Source organism: Toxotes jaculatrix, chromosome 15 (assembly GCF_017976425.1).
Source record: "Toxotes jaculatrix isolate fToxJac2 chromosome 15, fToxJac2.pri, whole genome shotgun sequence".
NCBI classification, from domain to species: Eukaryota; Metazoa; Chordata; class Actinopteri; family Toxotidae; genus Toxotes; species Toxotes jaculatrix.
This window is the reverse complement of record NC_054408.1, coordinates 10,280,879-10,296,612: the sequence shown is the minus strand read 5'-3', so window position 1 is coordinate 10,296,612 and position 15,734 is coordinate 10,280,879. Positions and strand designations below refer to the sequence as shown.

General features: G+C 42.0%; 1 protein-coding gene across 1 annotated transcript in view; it reads left to right on the top strand.

Annotated features, from left to right (window-relative positions):
• The first annotated feature begins 6,094 nt into the window (after positions 1-6,094).
• Positions 6,095-15,734, top strand: part of LOC121194763 (immunoglobulin superfamily member 3-like) — a 65,634-nt gene continuing 55,994 nt past the window's right edge. Inside the window, exon 1 of the mRNA XM_041057777.1 lies at positions 6,095-7,122. Within this exon, the coding sequence (XP_040913711.1) occupies positions 7,083-7,122 (40 nt within the window). The 5' untranslated portion in view covers positions 6,095-7,082. The remainder of the gene's footprint in view (positions 7,123-15,734) is intronic.

Genomic DNA, 15,734 nt, shown 5'->3' with positions numbered 1-15,734 from the left:
TACATGAGTGTGTGCTGAGAAAGGGTTACCTTGTTCTGTATACACAAAGCAAAAGCTCCAGTTAAGTGTAACCGTGAAAAGCAAATGTTGTTTTACAGCCTGGAGTTGATAGATAGCATCTGCTTTGTTGTTGTTACCCAACAGCAAAAAGGACAAGCCTGTACCTGTGAGGGATGATGATGAAATGTGTGTGTGCTGTGTAATGTGGTTGGTGTTTTGGGGCGTAAAGTCGAACAATCTTCACAAGGCACAAGGTGTCTAAGTACACCTTGATACCCTTGCTTTCATTCCCTAAGAATAAAGTGTGTGTGTGTGTGTGTGTGTGTGTGTGTGTGTGTGTGTGTGTGTGTGTGTGTGTGTGTGTGTGTGTGTGTGTGTGTGTGTGTGTGTGTGTGTGTGTGTGTGTGTGTGTGTGTGTGTGTCACTTGTGTGTCCAGCAAGCTACAAATGAATAATGTATGACATTCAGCTGTGTTTGCACGTTGGGCAACACCCACATAATCAAGATGAGAAAGAAAGACAAAGACAGACAGACACAGACAAGAGATGAATGCAACAGAGATACATGAACCCAGTGGCGGTTTTTGGCACGGGCGAACCGGACAGCCTCCCGGGGCAAGCATCACACGGGGGGCGGCACAACCACGTGAAAAAAAAATCATCTGCGCCGCTAAGTTGTTTACTATTATCTATCATATTATTATCTATTATCTATCATATTACTGTGTGGGCAACTGGCAAATTGGCGCCGTCCCCATCTCCCAGCATGCACCACCAGCATATGCATGTAGAAACGGCACCCTGACTCAGGGTGATGGCTAGTTTGGAAGAGTGTGGGAGTCGTCCCTAACGATGGTCCTCCAATTCTCGAGGCTCCGACACATGAGTGGTAGCTCATGAGGCAGTTGTATTGAACCACTGTGCCGAGGTGTGGTTTGGTCACAGACGTCTGAAGCACCTGATTGGTTCGGTTTGTAATGTGAATCACGTGGCGGGATCGAGTGTGTTCAGAGATAAGTCTGAGCGGCACCGTGACCCAGGGGGCATGGTGGCCTGGTAGCCTGGTGGCATGGTTTTGTAGGTGACAAACAGCTATGAACAGGGGTGGGCTGGCCATCGGGAGGTTCGGGAGGTTTCCTGAACAGCCGGTCCGTTCCCGGCCAGTGGTTGGAATGTTTTTTTACCCCATAAAATGCAACATCAGTGTACCGCAGCAGCCTGTCCGTGCAGCCGCAGGTGGCACAGAGTGGAACGTAACGTTAGACTGGGATGATTCCGCACCGCTGGACTGGGTCAAAAAATATTTTGCACATTAAGGGGGGATACGAGCGGCCCCTCAAAGTACAAATGTACTTTGTAATTTGTACATTTGAATACTTAAGTATGTTTAAAAGCAAGTACTCCACAGTACTTTAACACACACACACAAGAGCCAACCTGGAACCCTCTTGCTGTGAGGTGACAGTGCTAACCACTGCACCACCGTGCCGCCCTCTTTATTATTCTAAAATAATAAAATTATATTGTTTTTATTTTATATTATTGTTATTCTCTGTGATTGTGTATATTTTTGCCACTTTTATGTATATAGAGTGTATTTATTTAATTTCTGATAACTGGGGGGGCGCTTGGAGTGGGAGTCGCCCAGGGAGTAATTCAATGTAGAACCGCCACTGCATGAACCTCACTAAAATTATTTTTAATTACTGTTCCAAAAAATTAGTTCTGCTGCACGGAATGAAAGAACAAGTGTACACAGCTGTCCTTCTTCATGACACAGGAGGATTTTTTATCCACACTGCTGCCAGAAACTGTCATAATTGTATTTTTGACACTTTCTGTGTGCATTTTGTGTTCTGTTCAGTGTGGCCATACGGCTTTGCTGCTTACAGTGTGCGTATATGAACACCTGGTGTAACACCAAGTAATGATACCTATAGGAGGCCTATCCTGGCTGGGATAAAGGATCTATTGTTACTCAGATGTTCAAGTATTTGTTCACTTCATTCAAAAGCCTTTAATTGCCACATTCACTTAGACTAATCATTAGCAATAAAATAAGTAGAGGATATTTCTTGCAACCACCTGTCAGATGATAATTAGGAAAATTACATGTGGTGTTTGGACCTTATTCCAGCATGAGCTCTTCCGTAATTTGAAAACAAAGAGGATTTAAATAAACATATATTAATGTCGTGATAACCACCTGCAAAGGTAGAAGGAAAAGAGTGGACACTTTCACTCTAGTCTTGTAATTACTGCAAAACCTACGTTTAACTTGAACCCTTCGTTCATGCTGACATGCATGTGAACAGATATCTAATGCAAGGTGGCATATTTTACATTTCTTCACACTGAAACATTGAAAAAAAATTACAGTGCAAACACATGCATGCACTTACAAAAACGAACACGCATTCAGACACACACATAAGTACCGGTACTTAGAATTATCAGCTAATCATGGTAATCAGAGCTTTCAAGTGAAAAGAAAAAAAGACATCAAGTCTGAGTTGCGTGTAGCACAGAAATGATCAAGTAAGGGAGAGAAAAAGACCATCAGAGCTCAGGGATAGAGAAGGAGACACAGACAGATAGGAGGCAAAAAAAAATTGGTAGCTTGACAGTCATTTCATATTAATACTCTACATTAAGAGCTCCTGTGATGAATAATTAATCTGCTGGAAAATGTAGTGACTTATGCTCTTGGCAGGCTAATGCATTGTAAAGTAAAGCCTTATGAATGTTTCTATGAATGTATACAGCATGTGTTCAATGTGTAGTATTGTAAGTTTGGCTAACTGTGCTTGATCTTTAACTTAAAACAAAACCAGCTTGTTGTATGGCACTACCTTTATAGCATAAAGGCAAAAGTACATCTTTGACTGCACCAGCCTCAGCTGTATATAATCACAGATTATCTGACAATGCAGTGTGTAATCGTCTGAGCCAATGTGAAGTGTGGCGTGAGAAATTAGACTGTATTACTTTGACTGTGTGGTGACTCAGCTCACATTTAATCCTAGATGGAAGAGTGACACTCTTGAATCTGGTTGGTCCCAGCTGGAGTGTTGTCTTCTGCTTGCCGTCTGTCAGTCTGATGACTGCCTAAACCCACAGTATTTACAATATGTCTGCTTGGTGCCTGTCACTATACATTCTACATGCATTTATAGCCCTCCAGGAAAGGCTATATACGATCAGGTTATTTCACACGTTTTAGTAGGAGTACTGCTAGTTTTGATTGTGACTGTTTCTATATTTGTTTGTGGATTGTGAAGTAGCTTTGCACAATAGCTCCCCACAAGCAATGCCCAATCCCTTTTTTTACGTCATGACCTCACTTGCACTCATGTTTATTTCAGAGGGTCCACATATTGCAACATAACTTTTGTTTGACAATGAAATGTTACACTTTCTCTGTTCTCTGTTTATCTCCCCTCCATCTTTACCCATCTGGATGATTTCCTATCCCTTTCTGCCTTGCTCTCTGTCTCTGTTACGTCTCACTCCCCTTAGAAAAGCCCTTTAGAATAAATATGGCCAGAAGTAGTTTCAGACGTTAGCTTTCACTTGCTTTTTGACTCCATCAAAACAAAGAGCTTTTGTTTACTTATTTATAATTTCATCCTTTGTTTCAAACATCGTTTATGTAACATAGTATCTTATGTGCACCCAAGTTTAAAGTTGCGATTTATCAACAAAGTGAGTGCACACGTGATTCCATGTTTGTGTGGGGCACACTACATGTTTTCACACACGTTAGTAATTTAAAGTGACACATCTCTGTGTGCACATTTGTGCTTAGGTGCCCATCCATTTGTGCATGTGGATGTGTTTGTATTGAATTGCCTTTATGCAACCTTCTGTGTCGTACTGACATATTCACGTGAGACCAGAGACAAAATACATAGAGAAATCCAATACATCGTTTAGATACTTTTAGGACATACTATAAAAAATGTGTGCATGATGAAATAAATCTCTCTCTGTCTCCACATCGAGTCTCTCTCAGTTATCCTATGTAACCTTGCTGACCCCATCTCAACAGATAACCCTATGTGGGATCAGATTTTGAAATAAAAAATGAGCAGGCTCATATAGTGCTCAACAGTTTTGAAGGACACTCCTAAGAAGGCTGTGGCGATCAAGACTTATCTAGGTGATGGACCCTGTTATGAAGAGCACACAATACAGACTCCTCTGTTTCCATGGAGACCTATTGTGATCCCCAGCATCCTCTATACTTGCAAACATTCCTCTGAAAAAAAATTTCCCCCCTCTCTAAGCAAACATACTTGTGGATAGTTGCCAAAATTGGTGTGAGGGGTCAAAGGTGAAATCATCTTCAGTGCTAACATGGTGCAGGGCTCAAACAATGTTACAGCTGCCTTTGTAGCTGCCTGCCTGCCTGTGCAAACTGTGCCATCACTCCACCATGCAGTGAGGAGTCAGTGGAGAACTGAGCTAATTTTAGGTGCAGCAATATGTGGACCAGGTGTAATGCACATGGCCTACCTAGCCAGCTCTGTTTAGCTGTGTATTAATTCAGCAGGGTTGGACTTGGACAGACCTTTGGAGAAACTGAATCAATTGCTCACATTTCAAAGCAGTGTTTAATCCCATTCTGGCAGCAATGTCAGCTAAAGCTTGTGTGTGTATATCTATATCTATATCTATATCTATATCTATATCTATATCTATATCTATCTATATCTATCTATATATAAACATGTTTAAAGCTGTCTCTCTTTTCTGTTAATGCCATGACACCATTTTAGACAAAAAGAGGGACAAACATATCTTTTTTCCCCCCCATTAAACTGTTTGGTTAACTGTTACTCAGATGCGAGGTTACGGTTTATCAACGTACAGTATTCTGTAAACATCTCTCTTGGTGCCTCAGGGCCCAGACTCATTTCGCCGTTTGTTCAGGAAGTTTTATCTGAGCTGAAATCCATGAACACAGCAAAGGGAGAAAAATCATTTTTACTGCATCCAAAAAAAAAAAAAAAGAAAAAAAAAAAAGAAAAGGTATTCATGTTGCATTCAGGCAGTGCTCGGAACTTGCAATTCCCAGTTGATAAAAAAGAATACCAGATGGGTCTATTGCAATTACTTTTTGTATGCGCATGCAAAGGCCTGTTCATTTATTTATGTATTACACAGGAGAGAGCTTTGAGTTTCACTAAGTTGGAGCTTTTTGGATTCTATATTTCTGTCCCTTCCCAAAAGCAGCGCTCTTTTCACAGCTTCACACCAAAGGAGTGTTATCTCATTGTGCTATTTTCTGTTTCCCAGCAAACTCCCATTCACCCTGTCTATTTTGAGAACCTACTAATAATGCAGCTAAGTTGTGCAAATCAATAAATCTGTGCATGTGTCAAAGCGATGCGTACGATCTGAATCAAAGAAGGATGAAATTTGCAACTTGCAACCTCTGAAAGGTGAACCCTAATGTGTTGGGGGGTGGGGGCGGGAGGGGCAGTGTTTGTTCTGATATTTCCTACAGTTTCCAAGCAGAGTGGCACCTCATTATGTTGACTGCCAGAAGTGCGTATGGCAGTGTGGGGTAAGGGAAAATAGGAGGTGGGAGAGATATAAAACTTCTGTCTATGGCACACAGAATGCTGAGTAAATTATGCATGAGACCATGGCGTTTGTGATCAGCACAAGACAAGTAAACACCATTAATGAACAACCTGATATTTAAAAAAAGAATTACTTCTTTTCCCTTTAAAAAAACCTGATCATTATGCTATTAATATGCGGGATAATACCATTCTGTGCTGTAATTATTTGTGTCAGCCTCAAATGGCTATTCAACTTCACCCTGCAAATAAAAAGCTGAGAAAATTGGTAGCTTTAGAGGCTTAATTGTCCTCCACTTCACTTAACCTATTCAGACCATCAACGTCCTGGCCTAGAATTCAAATTCAATGCAGATTTGGCCTCTCCCATACTGGATGGTGTCCCACACTGCCGGGGCGTGGTCTTTGATAAGGGGGTGGGTGCAGGCAGCACGCTGACAAGTTTTCAAACTACAGGACAAACAGCAGTGATTTGCCGGGCAGGAAAACAAGGAAGTAACGTTGGAAGGGGAACCGCGTTGGACTGATTCTTTTTGAGACCAGATCAAAGCATTAGTCATTGGGCATTAGACAGATTATAATTAACCAGTAGTGTTTGAACTCACGAGTAAAGAAGCATTTTTTTTTTTGGCTGTTTAAGCCGTCTTGTCGTAGAATTTTGTGTCTATTTTCGTGCTATGAATTAGGACACGCTGGCACAGGTGTATTGATAGTAAAATAGAGAACCTAGTGTTTGGATCCGATCTGTTCATTGATTAATCTGATTTATTGTGTCAGCGCACAAAGCCTTGTCTGCTTCATCTAGAGCGCCCGCCCACTGGGCTTTCTGCGGAGCGATAGTGGGAGACTGATTATAGTCTTCGGGATTTGCCGTGGAGAAAGCCAGAGCCTGCGTGGACTGCGATTTGCACTCCCTTCAGTGGAGGGGAGGAAGATTATCAAGGACTTGTTCCTGTCTGACTTCATACCGCCAGGACTTTCAGATCCCCTGTATACATCCAGCCTCCTGTCTTAAAGCAGGTAGCCTACCCGAATACGCGTAAGTCACGCTGGACTTTTGTCTTTTACCGAGGAGGCTGTGAGGGTGAATCGCCTCCGCAGTCTCGGATGCGTAAACGGGGAGTGGGTTGGGTCGCCTAGGCGCCTGGCATACGCACAAGTCGTCAGCGATAAAAGCAGATAGGTGAGGGTGAAAGCGAGGAGGGGGGGGAAGCTCCACCCGAGGTTTGCTTTTTTATCTTTTTTATATATTTATTTATTTATTTGTAAGGAGAAGGACGCCGGAGAGGTGAGTCGGACACTGGCAAACCGCCGGTCTCACCGGCTGTGGATTTTTGACTCTCAGGACTGCTTTTATCGCCCAGGATTCGTAGACCTTCTTCTTCTTCTTTCTGATTCGGGACCAGCGGTTATCCACACTATCAAACCCGGCCAGACATCGCCTCCTCATCCAAAGGGAATATTGGAAGTGAATCTTCGGGGCAACACACAATGGCAGCCGGTGCGCTCCTTCTTGCTTGTTCGCTGCTCGGTAAGTCATCCGAAGAAGCTGTCAGCCTAAATTTCTTTTTCCTTCTGTCTGTTTAGATTAACGAGGTGAAGCAGCATCCCTCTGGGTCCTACTCACGGCACACCTGTATGAGACGTGTGAAATTTAACGGGTTAGTTAGGAGAGCAACTATTAGTCATCATGAGTCAGGTGGAAGTAGGCTACATTGATAATCGTTGCAATAATAACAGATGCCTGTGAACAGCTGTGTGTGTGTGTCTGTGTGTGTGATCTAGGTTAATGTGATATTTGGACTATAGTCACAGATTAACCCCGTGCAGTCTGACCTGCGTTGAAAGGCTGTTATTGACAACCTGATATTGTCTGTAATTAACCCACACACGTATAAGCAGTAGTATAAATGCACACAGAGATACAGTGTATAGGTACACACATCATAGACACACCTGGATCCCAAATTACCAACACCTCAGGGTGTGAAGTCATCCAGTGGGTGTGAGAACACCCAGTACCAGCTTTGTTGTAGAGTTGTACAGTAAGTCATCCCTCCAGGTGAAGCTACTGTGTTCACTTCTCACACATTTGTCATTTAACCTGCAGTTTATTGGATTTCACAGACAAATATGAGCTCAGACACGCAAACCCGATGACACTCGGTGACACATACAAACATTCATACAGGCATGATTGCTGACACGTACATACATACGGTACATCCTGCCTGCAAACTCTCCCAAACAAACACCAGATGGCTTTTCTGTTCCTGGATTGGGAGGCCTGTCAGTGCTGCTGGGGGTCAGAGGAGGGGGGGGCGTGGGAGTGGCGGTGATGGTGGTGGTGGTGGAAGTCAGCCCACTGGAGGCCCCCACTTGGCCAAGAGGATTACCAGCCTGCGCCTTACTTCACGTCCCCTTTCAGTGCATGAAAAGTCACTTTCACCGGGACTGGAGCTGTAAATTAGTTTTCCAAATGAAAACGTGACATGCATTGTTCACTGTACAGTTGCAAAAGCTGTACACTCTCACAATAGAGATTTTATCTATTCTACAGTGTAGGCTGGATAACCGAAGGTTTTTTATATTACATAATAATCATGAATCATATGCTTTCCGGTTAAATGGGAGGCAGTTTGAGGTGGTGAAGAACATTTCAGGTGTTAGGAAAGAGAAGGGTTTTTTATGAGGTGTGTGTCTGTGTGGCTCACGGGGACTCCTGATATTTTCTAATGCTATTATGATATGTTGCCAGCATTATTGCTGATATGAAGCTGACAGTTCTGCAATATGAGATATGTTGCATCCCCTTGAACTTAAAAATCTGTATTTTTGACAGAAAATTAATCTGCACCAATCCCGATCATTTCTAAGTTGGTTTTAAGCAAAAATGGCTCTTCTCTGGCTCTATCCCCTCAAATATTTTCTGGTTTTGAATCTTTTCTGACAGTAAGCTGAATGTCTTTGGGGCTTCAGAAATTTGTATTTACTTAAATTTAACAGATCAAACAGTGACTTGGTAGATTTACTGATGATGGAAATAATCATTAGTTGCAGCCATAAAATCCCCTCAAAAATCTCCCTCTTTCTCACGTCTTCCCTGTCTCTCTGACCGGGCAGACTGGGAGTGAAATCGCTGTTGTCGGTCCAACAATAACCTGGTCTAACAAGAAAACTGCCTACCAGTTACGTAATCAGATTTCAAGGTAAACCTGTGTGGAAAACATTATTCCCCAATCTATGCAGGCAACATGTCAACAACTTCCCCGTGCTGAGGTTAGATTTATTTAAGCCAGTGTTAGCTCAGTGTGAGGGTTGATATCTTGTTGTAAGTGGCCAGTGACCTCAGTCTCACAACACGCACTCAGCACGCTCTCATTCACAGCCCAAGTGACATGTACACAGGGAGGGCTGGTAAAAACTTAAAGGATTTTTTTTGACTGTCCACCGATGCAGTGGCTCACCAGAATTTGTTCTGGGTTGCCCAGTGGCCAGTTTGACAATGGCACAGGGGAAAGGGAGGGGGGAGCAGGGACCAAAGAGTGCATTTGTTGTGCATTGCCCATTCAAGCTGTGTGCAACATGGCATGAATCTCAATCTGTGTTTAACACTTAAAGCAAAATGTCCCATCCTAATATATTCTAAAACCATAATATCACCTTGGCAAAAGGCTGATATGTCTCAAGGAAGGAGACAACCATGCTCCAGTGTTGCAGTATTTGTGCTCGTGTATTAATAACACATCACAGCAGGATGCATGGCAGTATCTTGCCATATCAATGATTTATCCCTCTCCTAGAGGCATGTACAAACACAAACATCTGTGTTAAGTGATATGTGCTTGTGTCTGTCTCTTGTATGTGATCAGCTGTCTGATTTTGCCACATGTGTTAGCCGGCACACGTGTTTGCACTTGGATTTATTTGCAACAAAAACAAAAACATAACAATAAAAAAGGCGGTGGATGACAGCTGTGTTAGATTGTGAGTGTATCAGTCATTGTTAAACCCAGAGGTGCAACTTACAATTTTTTGGCAGGCAAAATCTTATATCTGGGTTATTTATGCTGCTGAGTTTGCAAACAGGTGTGATTGCATGCGTATTTGTGGCACGTGGGTATGTGATATAAGGCATATAGAAGGAGTTGCCTGAAGGAACGAATGTTTATTAGCTTTCCAAACAGGATGTCATCCTTCTCTCCCACAGAGAGTGAGAAAGATGTCATGCTTTTGGTGTGGCACACCATTGTGTGCTTTTTTTGGGTTATGCTTCAGTTTGTGTAAGAGGGTGTTTGAAATGAGGAGCCAAAGTAAAGTACTCAAGACATCCCAGTTTATATAACTAAATTGGAAGTGTAATATGTGCAAGGCTGGCTGGTTTAACTGTGAAATGCCTGAGTGTTTTCCATTTACTGGGCTGACAGGAGAACAGCCTGCAGTCGCCCAGGTTAAGATGAGCTGCCACTGGTCTCAGAACAGCTTCTTATTGTACAGAGGAAAATCTTAAAGCTTATGTCTGACAAGATGCACATTCTGCCACTTGCAGTTACTCATGCGTCCGTCATCATGTGATATTTTATATATATCTTGATTAGCTCTGCCAGCTCAGTAGGACAGGAGCTGTTTTCACCCTGTTGATACAATATGTGAACATGTTATGAATGAATTTGCACAAGCGTACATGAGAGGGTTGGCCGTGGGGAAAGGAGGGAAGTGATACATCTTTCATATGCACTGACTAAAAGTGGTATGTGGCCGTGGGTGGAGCCTGTTATTCAAAAGGAACATGGCATAACCAATGCACCGACATAACACAGTCACACTGACAGCTGCGTCTTCTTATTTAGATATTCTGCAGAAGTCAGATGTTTAAGACCAGTGATTCAGCCTGTTTTGTTAATTTGCTACAAACCATGAACACCATACATCAGTGCCTACAATTTTCTAAACCCTGCTGTAGCATTTCTTTTTTAAAATACTTTCATCCACTGGTTTTCATTTATATCTCCGGGGCATGAATATATATTGGCAGACTTTAAACATGCCCTGTGTCTGCATTCATCATTTTTATTATATATTATTATTTCAAATCAATCTGCAGTTAAATTGCATTACCACACACAACAACAATGGAACCTCAATGAAACTTGAATGAAAAAAATACATTATATACAAATACAGACTTGATGTTCACTGTGATGGAATACACAAGTGAAAAGAAATGGTTGAAAACCAGGAACTACCTGAAGAGCCCTGACAAGTAAGAAAACTACATTCAAAAAGTTGAAACAATACAAAAGGGTCAGCAGTAATTTAAAATCTATGTGCTTCTTAGTCAAGCAAGCAAAGCTTGCAAAAGCATTGGTATGATCCTTTAGCATCTTATTTCTCCTTCATCCACCTCCATTTCTTTGCTCTCTCCCTGTGTGGGCAGATGTTTTCTTTATCTTTTAGTGAGATTTCTGATGCTATTTTTGATCAGTTGTTTCAGCTGAGAGGCGAAGGTGAAACAATAACCTGTTATCTTGGCTCATTACAGTGCTATTGATTGAAAAGAGAAAAGTTTTAAGTAGTTGTAGTGGCACCATCAAACTTTGGGCTCATCAGCAGACGGAGTAGAAAGCCAGCCCAGAGCCAGAGCTCATTTCCATTTTAGGCATAATTACTATGCCTGTTTTTTTTTTTTTTTAAGTTTTTAAACTTTAGCACAATGTAGGATGGGCAGCACTTATAGCCACTTAAGTATAGATTTGATTGTGGTGCTGTGACAATTGTTACAAATGCTTGAGAGCGGTTATGATTTGAATCATCTCATTTTCCATTTCAGACAAACTCATTAAAATTTGTGCATTCCATAATATGAAACAAGATTATGATTAATGGTGAAAGAAATTAGAAATCTGGTGTATGGAACTGACTCATCTTGACAAATGTATAGAACTTCACTAATTGCCATCTAGGTTTTCAATATTATGAGCTTATAGAAAACTAGGATGCCTCCTTGTTTCATCACATCATACAAGATATTGCGGAAAACATTTAACTGAATGGAGGTTGAAAAGATAAGAAAAGAGGTGATGTGAGGTCAGAATTACTTCTGTTGGCTTTTCGTCCTTTAATGGTCATGGGGATGTTGAGGTCAACTCAGAGGCATTTCAAACTTTGTTGGGATTCAAAGTTTGCGGTGCCACTCCCTGATGCCCACCCCAGCCTCTCCTCTTTTCCCGAACAAGAATGACAGCTGAAACCCCCCCACCCCAAAAAAGGGCAGGGATTTAAAGCTGTGTGTGGTCAAGCCATGCGTCCTCTTTCTGTGCATCTTGAGTCAGCTGTTTCCACACTGGGAATGTTTTCCATGTGTTTGTAAGCCTCAGCTGACACAAGAGAGAGTGCTGTCTAGACAGTGAAGAAAAACGCAATAACTCACTGTCTAGCTGTTTGTATAGTTGTTCTTTGTCTATGCTATGGAAAAGTTTGGCTTGTGTGCATGTGATTGTCTCAAAATTTGTTTCTCATTATTTTCGTCTGTTGTTGTCACCAGAAACAGAGGACCTAATTCTCTCTGTTAGGGGAAATATGGGCTTGTTCAGCTGTCTGACTGCGATGCTGTTTGCTCCCCTTTTTATTTTCTGTGCCTGCTATATTCTGTAGTTGCACGCAGGCTTGTTTGCATGATAAGCATTAGACCCGCATCTTTGTATACACCCATGACAAGACGCCTTTTGTGCTACTGTTTTTTCATATCATAACATCGTTGACTTGACTGATGAAAAACAAACAATAGAAAAGCAGAAAGAAGACTGTCAGCTTGGCTATCAATCACCAACTGTGTGGTAAGGTTCCAGTTAATATTCATTAAAGTTTGGATACATAATGAAAACACAGGCCATTTGTAGGTCAGAGTTCTGCTTTTGGTGAGGATGAGATGTCTTGTTAGTCATGGATCAATAGAGCTGGATGAAGGGTGGGTGATTGTGCTTCTGGACAAGTCAGATGCTGGTTACAACTGTGTACCACCAACAGGGCAAGTAATTGCCCTGTAAAACAGACTTCACAGTCAGCTACAGAAACTCACACCCAACTATCACTGCAGTTTTACTCCAACCCCGCTGTCTTCTGTTATCCGGTTCCCTCCTTTCTCTGTCCTCTCAAAGGTAAAAAGTTAGTGCGAAGGAATAAAACTGCTTTTTCTCCAGTGGAGCTTTCAGAACAAATCAAGGAAAAGTCTGAAAATATTTGAGATTGAACTGACTTAACTTTATTTCTAGCTGAGCAGAAAATCAAAACCTAAAGTTAGTTGTGAATAATCACAGCTAGTCCTATCATGCAGTGTCCTTTTTTTTTTAATGATGATCCTCCCCCATGACCCAGATCTGAGCTGTAGTCTCTCTCCTGTTCACATGGGGAGATGAGTGACTGTGTGAAGTGAAACAAAGTTCTTGAGGGAGACTTCCTGCCTGCCCTGCTGAACTAGGAAAGTGGCTGTGGCTGGAGACAAAGCAGAGGCAGCGTCTGCTTTGTGTTTGATTTTGACTCTGCAGCAGCACCTCTGCTTAACTGTCAGGACCGTCCCACATCACAGCTCTTTGCCAGGATCGCATGACTGTGCCTGCGCACCTCTTTACACCTGAAACTCTCATGTTCTGTGATAACAACGCAACAACAACCCTTTAGCTATTCAATTTGTAAACAGTTTAAGTGTTCTTTGAGGCTGATTTGCATGGATCTCTGCCTCATCTCGCTCACACACTTAAAAGGTACTCCAGCTGCCTCCTCCTCCTCCTCCAGTGAATAGCCCCTGACCTCCCTCCCCCACTTTTTTCTAAACAATACTATGCCCAACCCACCTCCTCTTCAAAGAGCACTAATTAGACACTGCCCTTAAGTGAGTCAAACCAGATATTTTCATCTCCCTTACAGTCAGAGGAAGAATCTGCGTTTAACATCCACGTCTGCCTTGGACTGTTTATGAGCAACTTCCTTGACCAAATAAAAGACCAACCAAGCCCCCTTCTCCTTGGGATTTTGTCTGCCCCTCCCACCTCTGTTGTTCTGTTCTGAGTTGGGAGTGACGATGACTGGCCGGCGAGAGGATTCCACTTTACTCCTACACACAGACACACAGAAGTACCCACAGTCCACAATGCTCAGAGCTGCTGTCCTTCACTTCAGCCACACTCCCCTGCTCCCTGCTTGATCCTCCACCCGAGCGGATCCCACGCTGGTGGGATACACACCAGGCGCCGTAACTATGGCGACCGTTCCCCACCTGCGCACCGCTGATCCATATTCAGTCGTGGTGTGCACGTTTAAAGATGCATGTGTACCCATGAATAAATGTCTACATGCATGTTAAATTGTTTTTCCCTTTTAAAAATTCCCTTCCGTAATGACGAAGAGCACTTCACTCACTTTGCCACTATGTCCTGTTAATGTGCTTGTTTTCCGCTTTTCACCTAAAACCAAAGAGATGCATGTGTGTGTTTGTCTGTGTGAGTGCTTATGCATAAATGTATGAATTTACAAGCACATTTCTTTTACTGCCTGAAAGGCAAAATGACTGACAATGGAAGAAAAAGTCTGTTTGAAGTAGACTAATTAATAGTTAATTAGTTTCCTTTCCAAACTACAGCTTAATGCGCAAACGTGGGAAGTGATAGCAAGCTGCCAGTCATATAAAAGCTAACCACTGTATACAAAGTAGATACAGCTGTCAGGCTTAATTGTGCACAGGCATAAGATGGATAATGACCGAAGATAGAGGAGTGTTTTTATAACCTCTATTTCTTTTACAACCGATAATGCAAAGTTCAGTTGACTCTGCTGTAACAGTTGCTTATGACAGGAAATAATGTGTTGAGTTTTTTTACCTATTTGTTTTCTGCATGAAAGTTTTGTTTGGGGTAGACTTGAGACCACAGTCCTTTGTCATTCAGACAGACAGAGTGGGGGATGTGTGTGTTTGGGGGGAGGGATGGGGTCAGACTGGTTAGGGTTGGGGGTTGGGAGCTGGGGAGATGAGGTTAGTGGGGTAGCAGGTGTTCATATAGAGTTAATGGATCTGGCAGAGGGAGTAGATGGAGGCGCTTAATGTACTAGAGGTGTGTGTGTGTACTTGTACTTCTATCTTTGTGAGGGCCAAAAAAAGCATAGACCATTCTGAGTGATGACATTTTAGGAAAGTGAGGACATATTGGTCTGTCCTCACAGCTTTAAAGGGCTGTTTGGTTAAGGTTAAGACTTGGTTTTAGGATTCAGTTTAGAATTGGGTTTTGGTTAAGGTTAGGGTAAGGGGCTAGGGAATGCATTATGTCAGTGAGTGTCCTGACAAAGATATAAGTACCAGTACCGTGTGTGTGTACGTGCGTGTGCGTGGGCTGATTTTAAAGAACCAGTTTGACAAGTTGTCTCTGTCCTCTATTTTAACCTTTCTGTTTCCCCCACTGCCATAAACAACAGATGGGATAGTGGCCATATTTTCAATGACAGGTTTATATTCGCTTTTAACTACTAACCTAAACACTTCCATGTGCACAGATAGTTCTGCTTCAAGTTCTGTTCTTAACATGCAAACTAACTGTAACCATGTGTCATATAGGAAATGTTTACCAATATAGACTTGGCAAGACTGCATTTACTCTTCGCAACATGCAAACCATCATATCATATGCATTTTATATTATTATTATTTTGATATTGACCTTGTCATGATATATCTTGATATTGTCCAGGTGATGGTGAGAAGCGCAGAGTTGTGCAGTGTAGGTTTGAAAACTGCACTTTTGTCATTGCAGTGATCTATGAGGCAGAGTTTAAAAGCAAGCTGACAGCAGCATTCATGAAGAAAATGATGGAGAGTTTAATTACTTCCTATACACAGCACTTGGGTTTCTTTATGTGAATCTGTTGATTGATTGCTCACAATGTAACTACTGGGTTGAGTAAAATTCTTGTATTCCTGTACAGTATAATAAAGCATAATATCGTAGCCTTTTATTTTGAATAAATGATATATGGGCTGGGTGTGAAACGCTACATTTTTTCTGTGGCCTTTTTGACGGAGGCAAGAGAGACATTGATACCCAGCTGCAATATTTAAGCTTTAATTACATTTATACATCAACATATTGCTGTAGCTGT